The sequence below is a fragment of the Giraffa tippelskirchi genome, chromosome 14 (genome assembly GCF_054371585.1).
Source record: "Giraffa tippelskirchi isolate mGirTip1 chromosome 14, T2T-mGirTip1v1.2.pri, whole genome shotgun sequence".
NCBI classification, from domain to species: domain Eukaryota; kingdom Metazoa; phylum Chordata; class Mammalia; order Artiodactyla; family Giraffidae; genus Giraffa; species Giraffa tippelskirchi.
Window position 1 is genome coordinate 58,078,060 of NC_137288.1, and position 14,146 is coordinate 58,092,205.

The 14,146-nt window shown below is 49.2% G+C and overlaps 1 protein-coding gene and 1 long non-coding RNA gene across 3 annotated transcripts in view; one reads left to right on the top strand and one right to left on the bottom strand.

Annotated features, from left to right (window-relative positions):
• Positions 1 to 14,146, bottom strand: part of LOXHD1 (lipoxygenase homology PLAT domains 1) — a 191,928-nt gene that overhangs the window by 152,121 nt on the left and 25,661 nt on the right. For both annotated transcript variants that reach the window (XM_081561528.1, XM_081561527.1), the window contains exon 5: positions 786 to 884. In XM_081561528.1, coding sequence (XP_081417654.1) covers positions 786 to 884 — 99 coding nt within the window. The remainder of the gene's footprint in view (positions 1 to 785; positions 885 to 14,146) is intronic.
• The window catches only part of LOC145534189 (uncharacterized), a 63,156-nt gene that overhangs the window by 34,503 nt on the left and 14,507 nt on the right, over positions 1 to 14,146 (top strand). The window lies entirely within an intron of this gene.

The window sequence follows — 14,146 nt, forward strand, 5'->3', positions numbered from 1 at the left end:
AAAATATCATTTTCTGACCCCAAATGTGTATGGAAATTCACCCTATAGATTGTTGAACATGAAGGTTTCCTTCTTCCAAGATTCAGAGCATCAGTTCATAGCTAATACTTTGGTTTTAAATTCTCTCATTTCTGACACCGGGAGATTTCTCTTTTTTTTCTTATAATTCCAGCAATGCATTTTAAATTATTTAATAGATTATGTCCAAAATTCATGTCTCTGAAGCTCTTCTGACTCCTATAGTATCCCTTTAAATAGGCAGAAGCAGGAGCAAACCACCTGTCTCAGTAGTTCTACTGGCCTGAACCTCCTTCCAACACCGACAGCTGGGTCTATGCCTTCAGTTTCTGGCCCACCTATGAGGCCAAGAGCAGTTTATCCCCCTGCCCCATTCTTGTCTGCCCCAAACCGCTGTAGTGAGTCAGGCCATGCCCAGTCACATCCCAAAATATAATTCAAGATGGGCATGGAGATTAGGGAGATAGAGTAAGTAAGAATGAATCCCCTGGAAATGTGGAGCTTGGGTCTATTCTAGGATGCAGGATGATTTAAAATCAACTCAAAAACCAAGCGTAGCTTATTCTGAAAACACATCACTCGTATAAATGATGCAATGGGCACCATGCTGTCCAAGGAAGGCCATGACAAGGCGCATCACGAGAGGAAGAGAGAGGCTCAGGAGAAGAGCCTAGAGGAGCCTGGAGTGCCTTCCTCTGCCAGGAGGGTGGGAAACAGCCTACTTAAGAAGTTCTGGGAATGGCTTGAGAAGAGTTCAAATCTATAACCTGTGTCTCCATACTCTCCAAAGATATTGATGAAGACGTCAGCATCAGTTCCTGCACCAATGACATCACCAGTGTACACTTTGACTTCATACTTGTTACCTGGAAATGAAGACAGGGAAAGTGTCAGCTCATTCAGGTCCTGAGGAGAGAAGAACAGAGGCCTCATCCACCCTTCTTTCCATCCACGCTTCTTTCCAGCAGCACATGAATTGTCACCATTACTGTCAATAACTGAGCAAGACTCAAGTCACCTGACTTGGTTTCAAGAGGTCATTGCTGAACATTGCTGATTTGTGCATGCAGAGCACAAATCAGAGGTAGAGGAGACTTCCGTTTTCATCTACTAACTTGTTGCCTTGGGATGTATGAATCAACCCAAATGCAACCAACCCACCAGCGTATCTCCCCTGGATACTGAAATGACTCCAGCTGGGCCCACTGCCTCTATGCTATTTTTGCCAATCTGTTCTCTAGACTGCGTCACATTATAAAAATTCATTGGAGAAAACTGATTATGCAAATAAAAACCAAATTTATATATAAATTGTCAAGGCCATAACCAATGCAAAGACCAGAGGAACCAATAAGAGCCAGCAAATACACATTTTGGCGTTACTTCATTTAAAGACCTGTATCTGCTTCCTGTATCTTGCTCCATTTATTGAACAGAAATCCATTCTCTGTAACCCCAAAATGCTTCAGTTTTGGCCATGGCCTCGAGAGGGGGTGGTGCTCAATGTAAACTTGACAACATGTTAAGCCATGCCCAAATCTTCCCAACCAGATCTTGCCTTAGAGTGGGGAGCAAAAGCCAGGAGTTGATATGTGCTGCAAAAGGGAGATTCCTCTATATTTTCTTTGTGGGCCAACAATTCTAAGGGCTGAGGCAACTTTCCCTTATCTTTCCCCTTGCTTCCATAGCTTTCTAGTTTTTATGTTCCAGAATCTTTTTTTAGATGTCTTATGCCCAATATATGGGCTTCCCAGATGGCACTAGTGTAAAGAACACACCTGCCAATGCAGGAGACATAAGAGACATGGGTTCGATCCCTGGGTTGTGAAGATCCCCTGAAGGAGGGCACAGCAACCCACTCCAGTATTCTTGCCTGGAAAATCCCATGAAGAGAGGCGCCTAGCAGGCTACAGTCCATAGGGTTGCAAAGAGTCGGACATGACTGAAGCAACTTAGCACACACACACAAACATGCCTAATATATGAAACCAATAAAAAGTATTTAATTGAGGCCCAAATCCTAGCCCCTCTGCCTGCCTGCTCCCTAGAGCTTTCCTCAGTGTCCCAGGCCCCAGAGGTCTTGCTCCCTGTGCTCCTTGGCTCTGCCATGCAGTCGGTGTCAATGATTTCCCAGTTTCACCATCTCCTTCTTGTTCTGTTTGCTGTTTCCTGCAAGTGAGACTTCTAAGTTCCTCAAGAACTTAAAAGAGAACTGGGAAGAGGACTTCCTTCTCTCAAATGGTTTCTCTCACAGCTCCTAGCACAGTGCTGGGCACATATGAGAGTCTCACTGAGTATACTGAAAAGCTAATTGAATTTCCTAAATCTCAATGTCTGGTGAAGTTGCTCAGGACAAAGGACTGAGGTGTGGAGGTGAGAACAAAACCAATTTTCTCCCTTCACAACTTGAGGCCTGTCCAGCAGTACAGGGCTGCCCTCTAAAGATGGCACAGTGCAGAATTCTGCAGGGGCTCCATGGAGGCCTTCCCACCCACATAGTCCTGAAGGCTGACCTTTGACCAGCTGAGGACCTTGAGCTCAGAGAGAGCGATGTCCTCTATTTTTCTCCTCCATCTCTACCTGGCAAAACCCATCCAGGGGAGAGAAGACCCTCCAGTCCTCGTCCCCACACGTAGGCTCCAGTAGGACAGTGGGTCTCAGATTCCCACCCCCTCTTGCTTCACCACAAAGATACTTCTGAGATGGAACGCAGAGCCAGAAGCATTCAGACAGGCAAACCCTGGCTCAGTGACTTGAAACTTGGGCCACATTTGGGCTCCCTGAGGAGCCTGTTAACATGGCTGCCTTCCAGGGACCCTTCATCACATGGGTCATCAGAGGATCCTGCTCTTGGTCATCCTCCAGGGCCAGAGGGCTCCCTCAGGGGTGGTTCTTTCCTCCTCTGGCTGGTTGGGCCTCTGAGAGCCACTGGCTTTGGTTCGTGTCCTTTCTCAGGTGTAGTCAGGGCTCACAAAGAGACAAGACCCCTCTGCCGGGCTGGAGGTACCAAGATGGCATGGGGACAAGGAGAGGCTCTGAAGGCCTCTGCTGAGCATCAGAGGGACAACAGGGCCCCAAACGGAGCTGGGCACAGTGAAGCAACAGAAAGGACGACAGGACTAGGGGATGTTTGTTGAAGGAGTACAGACATTCTGAGTCATTCCAGAAGGCAGAATTTGAGTTAGTGGGATGAAGTATAAAGAAGGATATTGTAGCCCACCAAAAGAAACATTTTCTAGAGCTCTTCAACAAGAACTGGGACACCCTTGGGGGAAGTGAGTTCCCATCCCCAGAGACACATAGGTGCTCACTCTGTGCCAAGAACATAGATGGGGAGACATCTCACAGCCCCTAGCACAGTGCTGGGCACATATGAGAGTCTCACTGAGTATCTCAGGGATGCTGGAGAAAATGGCAGAGGTGAGGGATGTGAGAACACTGAGGTCCTCTGTGGTCTGCAAGTCCATGACATTTGACCAGGAGTGGCAGCCTCGCAGACCGTGGAGGGAAGCCAGGAGAACAGGGAAGCTTCTCAGAGGGTGGGAGAGGTAACCAGGGCCCACTCAGATGAGGCCAGGGAAGCAGGAGCCCACCAAGTGCTTAGGGAACACACATCCTAGTCCCGGGAAAGCCCAGGGAAGCAGAGAACCAGGGCCAGAGTGAAGGAACAGGGGTGACAAGCCAAGGGTCAGGGACCAATAAGCCAGAGAAAGCTTCCAGGCCTTTCCAGGTGAGGTGACCAGCAGCCGATGCCCAGGGACCAGGAAACCAGATGAATAGAATGCAAGGGGCAGTCAATTCTGAAACAAAGCTAGACTGTCCTACGCTCTGTAGGCCTTCTGCAGTAGAATGAGGTCCTGGGCCCCCATGTAGTTGGCTGGATGGAGGGTCTATGGCCTTTGATCACACTGAGGAGGGGCCAAGAACTGCCTTTTAAATCCATTCTTTAAAGGCCCCATAGACAGACAATGAAGTTTATTTTATTACTGTTCTCTTTTCCCCATATTTCCTCTTCAGGCAGAACCCCATGGTATCTGATTAGCCATTTTCCAAGCAAAGCCCAGGGCCCAGCGTCCATCCTGAGTTGTGATAAAAGTATAAAAGCAGGGCTTCATCCCCTCACAGGTGGCAAATGGCCAGCATGGTACAGCAAGGCTTCCTCTTAAAGTGGTCGCATGAGAGCCTCCCAACTTCCTGCAATCAGAGTTTCAATAAGCACAGACTTTTCATTCTGGTCACAGGTGGGTGTTGCAGCCAGGGGGAAAGGGGAAGAGCCAATAAAAATCCCCGCTCCAGAGGCCAAGGGAGTAAGGCTGCCTGGAGAAAGACAGTGAGAAGAAAGGTGGAAAGAAGGGGCCAGGATGACCCACCTTCTTGGGCAAATAATGCTAAACATTCACATAGGCCTTGCAGTTCACAAGGCACTTGCCTGTCCTTGTGATCCATGCAAGGGCCACATGAGGTGGGCAGGTAGTGAGGACAATCTCACTGACAGATGAGGAAACTGAGGCCCAGAGAGCAAAGACACGCAGCTGCTAAATGTTGTCAGCAAGGCTCAAACCAGGTCTCTTGTCTCCAAATCCAGGGCTGCTTCCAGAATACTTCATGGGCTCTCGTGCTCTTGACCAGGGGTTGGCAACGTTTTTCTGTGAGTGCCTGATATTGAATATTCTTGGCCTTTCAGGCCTCTTGGTCTCTGTTGCAATTACTCGGCTCTGCTGCTGTAGCACCAAGCAGTGTCCCCCAGTCCTATGTGAATGCTACACAAGCAAATGGGTCCAGCTGCGTTCCAAGGAAACTTTATTTATGGACATGGACACTTGAACGTTGCAGAACTTTCCTGTGTCATGAAATACTCTTCTTGTTTTGATTTCTTCTCAGTCCTCCAAATACGTAAATGCCTTTCTAGGCTCACAGTACACACAAAGACAGCTGACAGGCCAGGCGTGGCCATCCCCTGCTCTGTGTCGTCTTGTGCACCACCCTGTGTGTTTCTGGACAGAGGACTGCAGACCACTCTGCTCTCTGGGGCCTGGATGGGAGCAGTGCTACCTGGTGCAGGGGAGTCAGTTACTCACAGGATGATCATAGCGCATCCTCACCACTAGCTTCCCTGGTGGCTCAGACGGTAAAAGCATCTGCTTGCAATGCGGGAGACCAGGGTTCAATCCCTGTGGGGGGAAGATCCCCTGGAGAAGGAAATGGTAACCCATTCTGGTACTCTTCCATGGATGGGGGAGCCTCGTAGACTACAGTCCATGGGGTTGCAAAGAATCGGACACGACTGAGCGACTTCACTTTCACCGATAGCCAAGCAGCTCAGAGCTCTGAAGGTTGGGGAATGACTACCCTTTCTCTGTCGGGGTGGGGAGTGAGAAGGACCATGAATGGTGCTCCATTTTCCCCGCCCCTTACAATGCTGTGTGACTGGGCTGAAGCTGCCATTCCTTTGAGTCTGCTTGAGAAGAGGGGCTAGTCTAATCCGGGGATTCCTTGAAGGTGGGGACGATGGCAGGTCCAGTTCTGCAAACTTTGGCCATGTGCCTTTCAGCTCATTGCCTGGTTGTGAACGAGCAAGCAGCAGAGATGGGAAGAAAGGGGAAGGTCAAGTTGGAGGAAGAGTTGGCAAGCTGAGTTCATTGCTCTTCCTGAGCAAGCATGGGAGAAATGGGGACTAGAGATGTGGTTTACCTGTTTGACATATTGTCTGTTTTAAAATTCTCCCTAGAACTATTTCTCTTTGACTTTTCAGCAGGGTTACCATTAGCCCACACAGTGCCTGTGTGCAAATGAGATAAAGGGAGCCCTTCCTCAAGACACTTGACTGCCATCTGTTGGATAACTATCATAATAAATGCATAAATCTACAGTCCCTATGCTGTGAAAGGGATCTCCTTACATAGTCACACTGGAGCCATGTACAGTCTGCACACCTGAAACCAGGTAGTAGCCTCTTTCCACCAAAGGTCAGCGTCATCTCAAAGAGAAAAGACTAATTGAAATATTGACCTGAACAATACACCATAGCTACAGATTAGGGTGCTGATCCCATGGTGCCTTCCAAAGCCCAACTGCATTGGGCTGGGGTCTTGCACAGAGAATTTTATTTGTAGCTTAAAAGACAGATGGCTGCCTCAAGGTCACATCATAGGGTCATCTGTGATCTTCCTGCCCTGCCCTGCCCGGGGGATGCACAAGTCCAGCCTGGCCCTTGCCTTTTATCCCCTCTGCACCCCCTCCTGGCAGAGACACAAGGCTGCTCCTTCCAAACAGGAAATATGTGCCCTGCAGACCAGTCGGAAGCTGCCTGCGTGGGCTTCCAGAAAAGGCAGGCACTGGCAGGCCCCAGCTGCCTCCTGCACCGCCGGGTGCGCCAGCCGCCCCCGCAGCCTCCCCGGCGTGCAGTCTGGAACAGTCAGCACACAGCAGCGACGGGTACATCTCCCGAGAGCAATCCTGGGCGGCAGGGGGAGCAGGCACAGCCCTGGGGGGGCCGGAAGCCCCACGTCCTGGTGCCGGAAGCCCCACGTCCTGGTGCCGGGTGCACAGATGAGCGGGTGAAGCTGCTCGTCAATGTGCCCGACAGCAGAAGCCCAGCAAAAGACCCCATGACGAAGCCTCTGCCCGCTTGCCAAGGAAGAGACCGTCCCACGCCCAGCGTGGTTTGAGCCTTGGAGAAGCTCACATGGTCCAGATTTTCTCAGGAAGCAGGGAATCATGAATGAGCTGAGGATGAGCTGAGGGAATGGAGTTTTCGCCCATCCCCAGATCCTGTCTAATTAGAACCTGGCTTTATTTGTTCCCAAAGATGAGACTGCGGAGGAGAGTTGGAAGGGGGATGATTGGACTTGATGTTACCCCACCCCCAACCGCATCTGCCAGCCTTGCACCCTGACACCCAGCACTTCCGCTCACCAAAAGCCAGGATTCCAAGACACAGAAGTGAGATCTCAAGGGGGCAGTGTGGGAGCTGAAGATGGCAGGGGTTGGGGGAAGCTGCCTTGGGGGTGGGAGCCGAGGAAGAACATTCTCCCCTCTCCAGGGAACTCCCCTAACTACTCAAGCCCACATGGGTGTGGGGAAGACGTGGTCCACAGAACCCGAGGATGGGCAGCAAGGCTGGGTCACAGCCACTGACCAGTGGATGGCCTCCCAGGCCCATGGACTTGAGTGCTCCTTCCCCATTCCTGACACCAGATGGTTTCCTCTTTCTTCCCTCGGGTCCAGAGGCCCAAATTTCTCACCCAGATTCACCCTATTCTTTAATCAGGACTGGAATATCTCTGCTTTCTATAGAGGGCCCTGAACCTCTCTGCCCTCGCAGACACACTCACTAATCAAGAAATAAGAGCTTCCAGGGCTTGCTGAGAGCCTAGCATGGGTCAGCACACCTCTTATCTCAGCTAATCCTCACAATGGCTATTGTCATCATTCACTGATGAGGTGATCAATGGAAGCAGGAGGCTGAGATACTTAATCAAGCTTTCACAGTCGGACAAGACTGAAGCCCAGATGTGGACTCAAGGGACCTGGATAAGAAGGGTCTCTCTTAGCTGTCATTCCACCCACCCTGCCCAGCCTAGTTTAAGCCCCAGACTCTCTCCCAAGGGCCCCCATCTCTGAGCCCTCAGTACTGCCCTCCAGAACTTCTGAGGTCTGTATCACTTTGTCGGCCCTTCCCATGTGCTGGAACACAGGCCATGGGCTAAACCCAGCCGAGCCTGGTTACACACCAGCACTGAAATATCGCTCAGTCATTAATAGTCACTCCTGGATGATAATCAAGAAAAAACACTGTGCTCTTTTTATCCTCCCCAAGTAAATATACAACCTGTATATTTCCTAAGAAACTGTAATGTCAGCCTAAATGCTATGGGGTGTCTTAACAGCATGGTGTAGAGAAGGGCTTACTGCTCTGAATGCTCACCTCCCTCATTGCCAAGCCCCACGGAGCTACTTCCACAAACTCAGCCCCCCTCTCCGTCTGTCTGCCGAGGTCCTTCCCTTCTATCCGTGCACTCAGCAACTGTTGCTCCATTTCTTCTCTTTCCAACCCATATTCCACTTACTGCTGGAGTTTATCCCCCACAGGGCTGGGAAGCCAACACTTCTCAGGTTTTGCTGGAGGTGAGGAATGTGTGTCAAAGATTTATCATTCTACAACCCCCTGGACCAACAATTGCATCTCTGTGCATAACAACTAGTTAATGCTAGGAAATCCTTGCATTCATAGACTACCTAAAAAAATGTCTATCACAGCACTGTTAGAAATAATGAGAAATTGAGAACAACCTACAAATATCCAAAATGAGAGATTGTTGGGAGTGAATTATAGTATTCACCCATTCATGGAATACCATGCAGCCATTAAAAATAATGATTTAGAACATTAGTCAATGCTATTAAGTGGAAAAAAAAGGTTATAAATTTGACCAAAATACAATACCATTTTTATCAATATATAGTCTTTAATACATTCATGCACAAAAAAAAAAAAACAGAAAAGGAATTCACTAAAATGTTAACCAAGGTGTCTCTAAGGCTGTCCTACACAATGATTAAGTTCAAGGTCATCTGGGTTCATCTTTGGCTCCATCGCTTATGAGCAAATTGGTTAACCTCTTCGTGCCTCTGTTTCCTTCATCCTCAAAATGGGAATATATTTCCAAAACATGCAAACAGCTTAAATAACTCAATACACACACACACACACACACACACACAAACACACACACGATGATTTAGTTGCTAAGTCATGTCCGACTCTTGCAACTCCATGGACTGTAGCCAGCCAGGCTCTTCTGTCCATGCAATTATCCAGGCATGAACTCTGGAGTGGGTTGCCATTTCCTTTTCCAGGGGATCTTCCCAACCCAAGAATCGAACCTGGATCTCCTGCACTACAGGCAGATTCTTTACTGACTAAGCTACAATGGAAGCCCATATATATATACGTATATATATATAGACAAAGAATTCAATCAAAAAATGGCCAGAAGACCTACATAGACATTTCTCCAAAGAAGACATGCAGGCACATGAAGTCAATAGGCACACGAAAGATGCTCAATGTTGCTAATTATTGAAGAAATGCAAATCAGAACTACAATGAGGTATCACCTCATTCCAGTCAAAATGGTCATCATCAAAAAGTCCACGTGTGAATGCTAAGTCACTTCAGTCATGTCTGACTCCTTGCAATCCTATGGACTTGTAGCCCACCAGGCTCCTCTGTCCATGGGATCCTCTAGGCAAGAATACTGAAGTGGGCTGCCATGCCCTCCTCCAGGGGATCTTCCCAACCCAGGCATTGAACCCTCATCTCCTTCAGCTCTGCATTGCAGGTGGATTCTTTACCACTAGTGCCACCTGGGAAGCCCCATCAAAAAAGTCTGCAAATCACAAATGCTGGAGAGTGTGTGTAGAGAAGGGAACCCTCTTGTACTATTGATGGGAAGGTAAATTGGAATAGCCACTATGGAAAACAGTATGGAGTTTCCTTAAAAAAACCAAGAATAGCAATCCCACTCCTGGGCATATATCCAGAAAAGATGAAAACTCTAATTTGAAAAGATACATGAACACTAATGTTCATAGCAGCACTATTTTCAGTAGCCAAGATGTAAAAGCAACCTAAATATCCATCAACAGGTGAATGGATAATAAAGATGTGATATATATCTAAAACGAAATATTACTCCGCCAGATAAAAAGAATGAAATAATGCCATTTGCAGCATCATGGATTAACCTAGAAATTATCATGTTAAGTGAAGTCAGACAGAGAAAGACAAATATCATACGATATCACTTATATGCAGAATCTGAAAAAATAATACAAATGAACTTAATTAAAAAACAAAAATGGACTTACAGACACAAAAAACAAACAAATGATTACCAAAGGGGAAAGGGGAGGAGAGATAAATCTGGAATTTGGGATTAACAGATGAACACACTACTATATATATAAAATAGATGAAAAACAAAGACCTACTATATAGCACAGGAAACTATATTCAATATTTTGTAATAACCTATAATGGAAAAGGATCCAAAAAGTACTTGGATCTCTCGGCAGGGACCCAGCAGGAAACCATGGTGGCTGGAATGGACAGCCAGACCAGGATCATGGCCCAGGCAATAACTGTATCATAAGTTCACAAGTTCACGAACACAGGATGTGGCTCCAAAAAGTATAGTTTCCAAATTACAAAAGTTATTATAAATACCTATTTGAGAATCAAAATAACCAAGCACGGGGCAAATATACAATTCTATGCACTCCCCCAAAGGTTCGGGCTGCTTGGTTGAAAGAGAGTGTGGCTAGCAGTGGTCCCCGGGAAACTGAGGCCACAGTGAAGCTGTGAATTTGAGGGTCTACCCCCAGCTTTGTGAATGAGACACTGTGCCATTAGGACCCATCACCTCCTAAAGTGCCCTCATTCTGTTTGAAAGCCTGGTGAATTCCTTCTCACCTATGAAGTAGCAGCTTGAGCATCATCATTTCCTCTATGAACCCTCCTGGTTCCCCCTTCCTCAGTGCTTCCTTGGGCCTGGGGCATCCCCCTCCCTAGAACATTCTATCTCTTTGAACCGTGATTGTTTACTGGCCTGTCTCTCCTCCCTCGAGACTCTAAGCTCCTAGAGAAAAGCCCTTACATATTTACCCTGAGTCCAGGATCTGGTGCAGAGAAGGTTCCCAATAAATTTCCACTGCCCACTGAATCACTGAATGACACTGAAGGAGATGAGCTGGCATCCTGCCCCCAGGGATCTGGCTCTGCCTGGAGTTACCCTGTGTGACCACGAGCAGGTGGCTCAGCTTCCCTGGGCTTCTGTCCTCCTCTGTATAATACAGACGAGGGTAGATAAGGTCCTTTTTGGCCCCCAAATTATCTGAGACTCTTCACTGGGGCCTCATTCAAAGCAGTTCTCTTCTTCCCACTCTTTCCGGAGATGATTTTCTGCAATGATAGGAGGCAGCAGACGGGTGGGTGGGAAGCTGCTGTGAAGTTCAGAGGAGGAGAGGGCTGCGGGGCTGGCCCTGCCCTCCCCACCCGGAAGCCCTCAAGGCTGTGAGTCCCGGGGCCCAGGATCACCTCCATAGGGTTTCAGGGAACCATGACTCCCATGCTGCAGCCCCAGCAAATAGAGCTAGGGGACCCTGAGCAACACTTGAGCTGAGTTAAGGGGGAAGGTCAGGGAGAGGGAAGGGGGTTGGGAAGAGCAGTGCTCCCTGCAGGCTTCGGCTGTGGTTGAGGTCATGAGCCTATACACAGCAGTCCAGATGAGCCTGTCGGATTCTAGAGGGGATTCAGGCACTTCGTGGCTCCAAAGTCTTTTCTGAGCTTGAGAGGCCAGAATCTTGAGTCTGTGCATCTCAGTGTCAGAACAAGCCTAGATGTGGAGGAACACGCAGAGGGAGAAACGGCTTTGTAACAATAGCAACAATCAGACTTGCCTCATTGACTGAGCATTTATTCTATGTTCTGCACTGCACTGGAGAAGGAAATGGCAACCCACTCCGAAATTCTTGCCTGGAGAATTCCATGGACCAGAGGAGCCTGGCTAGTTACAGTCAATGGGATCACAAAGAGTCAGACACTCACTCACTCACTGCCCTAAGTCTTTTAGTGTTCATTCCCCCAATTAACTAGCTCAACCACTTCCTGAAGTGGAAATTCACATTATCTTCATTTTGCAGAAGGGGAAATAGAGGTACAGAGCTTAAGGCATCTGATCATGCTTAACTGGTAGAGAGGCAGAGCCAGGTTTGACCACAGAGAGTGGAAGTCCAGAGATAGAGCTTATGATGGGGAGACTGGCATGGGCAGAATAGAAGGTCAGGGGAGGGGCATGAAATGGGGAAGAAGTATCCGCTGCAGAAGGGAGGGGCCAAATGTCAATCTCCTCCTGCTGCCGTAGAGGAGGGCTAGCCCTGGGCTATCTGTCTCTATTGGGTTGTGAAGGTAAACCCTCCTCTAGTTCTGAAAAGGGGCTTCCCCGGTGGCTCAGTGTTACCACTGCCAAGCAGGAGATGCAGGTTCGATCCCTGAGTCTGGAAGATCTCATGGAGAAGGGAACGGCAAGCTACGGTCCATGGGGTCTCAACCCACTCCAGTATTCTTGCCTGGGAAATGCCAATGGACAGAGGGGCCTGGTGGGCTACAGTCCATGGGGTCGAAAAAGAGTCGGACACAAGTTAGCGGCTAGATAACAACAGTCCTGAAAAAACCCAAGAGGCCACCTAGTGCCCCCACTAAGGAGAGGAATTGAGCTCTGGCCCAAATCCCATGACTGCTGAAGGCAGAGCCAGAGTGAGAACTCAGGGTGCACAGCCCTGTATGTTTTCTGATCCAGAGAGTTGCATGTTAACATTAATGATTTAACTACTGTATGATACCATCCACTAGAATCTGGGAGTAGGTTAGGGCCTCGGGTTTACTGGCAGAGCTCTCATGACGGGTGTGTTTTGCATCAATCACCCAGGCTGCTTGCATTTGCTTCTGCACCACATGGTTCTCTGGCTGGTCTGGAATCCATTGCAGGTCAGCATGACCTCCATATGCCCCTAAGAGGTTAACCATGATCCCTTTTTTGTTCCGTCCCTTCTTCAAAGGTGCCCTGGGCACTGTGCCCCACACTGTCTTGCCAAGACCAGGTGTGCATCTGGAGCTGTGTGATAATTACTGTGAAGCCTGGCATGGGCTGGAAATTACAACCCTGTTACCTGATGAAATGGGCTTTCCCGATGGCTCAGCAGGTAAAGAATCTGCCTGCAATGCAGGAGACACAGGAGATGTGGACTTGCTCCCTGGGTCAGGAAAATCCCCTAGAGGAGGAAATGGCAACCCACTCCAGTATTCTGGCCTGAAAAATCCCATGGACACAAAAGCCTGAAGGGCTATAGTCCAAAAGGGTCACAAAGAGTCAGATACAACTGAGCACAAGCATCGTCTAACCTGCTGAAGGAACCAGGAGTGGAAACAGTGATTGTGACAGACAAACCCAGCACCATTTCTCCCCCCTCCCCAGCTCTGGGCAGCTTTGGGTTCCCAGCACTGCACTTGCTGTCCCTTTTGGTATAGTGGGAGAAAAAAGCCAGTCTTTGCTCCAGACTGGAAACAGGAGACCATCTTCCACCCTCTCTGCCGCCTGCCTGCTCCAGCCCACCTGCCCAAGCTGTCGTTCCTCCTTGTGGGCTCCCTTTCCTCCAACAGCCAGCCCCTCAGTCTCTTTGGAGCACAACACAGAACCGGTTGCAGTCATATTTATTATTATTCCACCAAAGACTAAATGTTCCTTAGAAGTAGGCTTGTCCCTAACAAACTGGTCCCAGCTGGGAGCAAGGGTGGGCCCTTCCAAAGGCAGGGGTCCTGTCAGCTGTCAGCGAGGCCTCGGTCTGAAACCCTGATGCGCTGTTGGGCCTGGGCTCTACCAGCCCCAGCATGTGTGCAGCCCCCAGGCCAGCTGGAACTCAGATCCTTGTCTCACTGCCAAGTTGGCAGGCTCTCCTCATGTGATGTGGGCTCACTACCGATTTAAGCTATGTGATCAACTCGGTGCTTTGCAAGGTGGGAGGGTTTGTGGGTTGGCACCAGGATGGGGACAATTGCTTGGCCAGAAGGCAGGAAATGACATCATATCGGCAGTGAGAAAGCTACGTCTGCTCTAAACAGGTCATACCCGCGCTTCCCTACTGGTGACAGTCCTCAGCCCACGTTCCTTCAAGACCCAGCACTGAGTCCCTCCAACTCTACTCCATCGTGTCCTGCCTTCTCCACCTGTGTGTCCCCACCCTCAATCTTTCAATGCTGCCCCCGTCCCAGCTCCAGCCTCAGGGATGCACCCCGAGCCTCCCTGGAGCCAGAAAGGCATGGGTAGCCCCGTGTTCTGTCTGTGTAACTCTGCAGTGTGTTTATCGACTGCATCTGGGCACTGTGCCCCATGAGTGTCACACCGAAAATGACATCAAGGTTGGCGGGTGGGGGGTGGACAGACACCTGGAGCCGGTTGAGGGAGCTGAGAGACGCTTAGCTAGCAGAGTAAAGCCAGAGGTAGCAGAGGAAGCCAGAGGCACAGGGGACCTCTGCTAAGATGAGCAGGCAGCCCAGAGGACAAGTCAC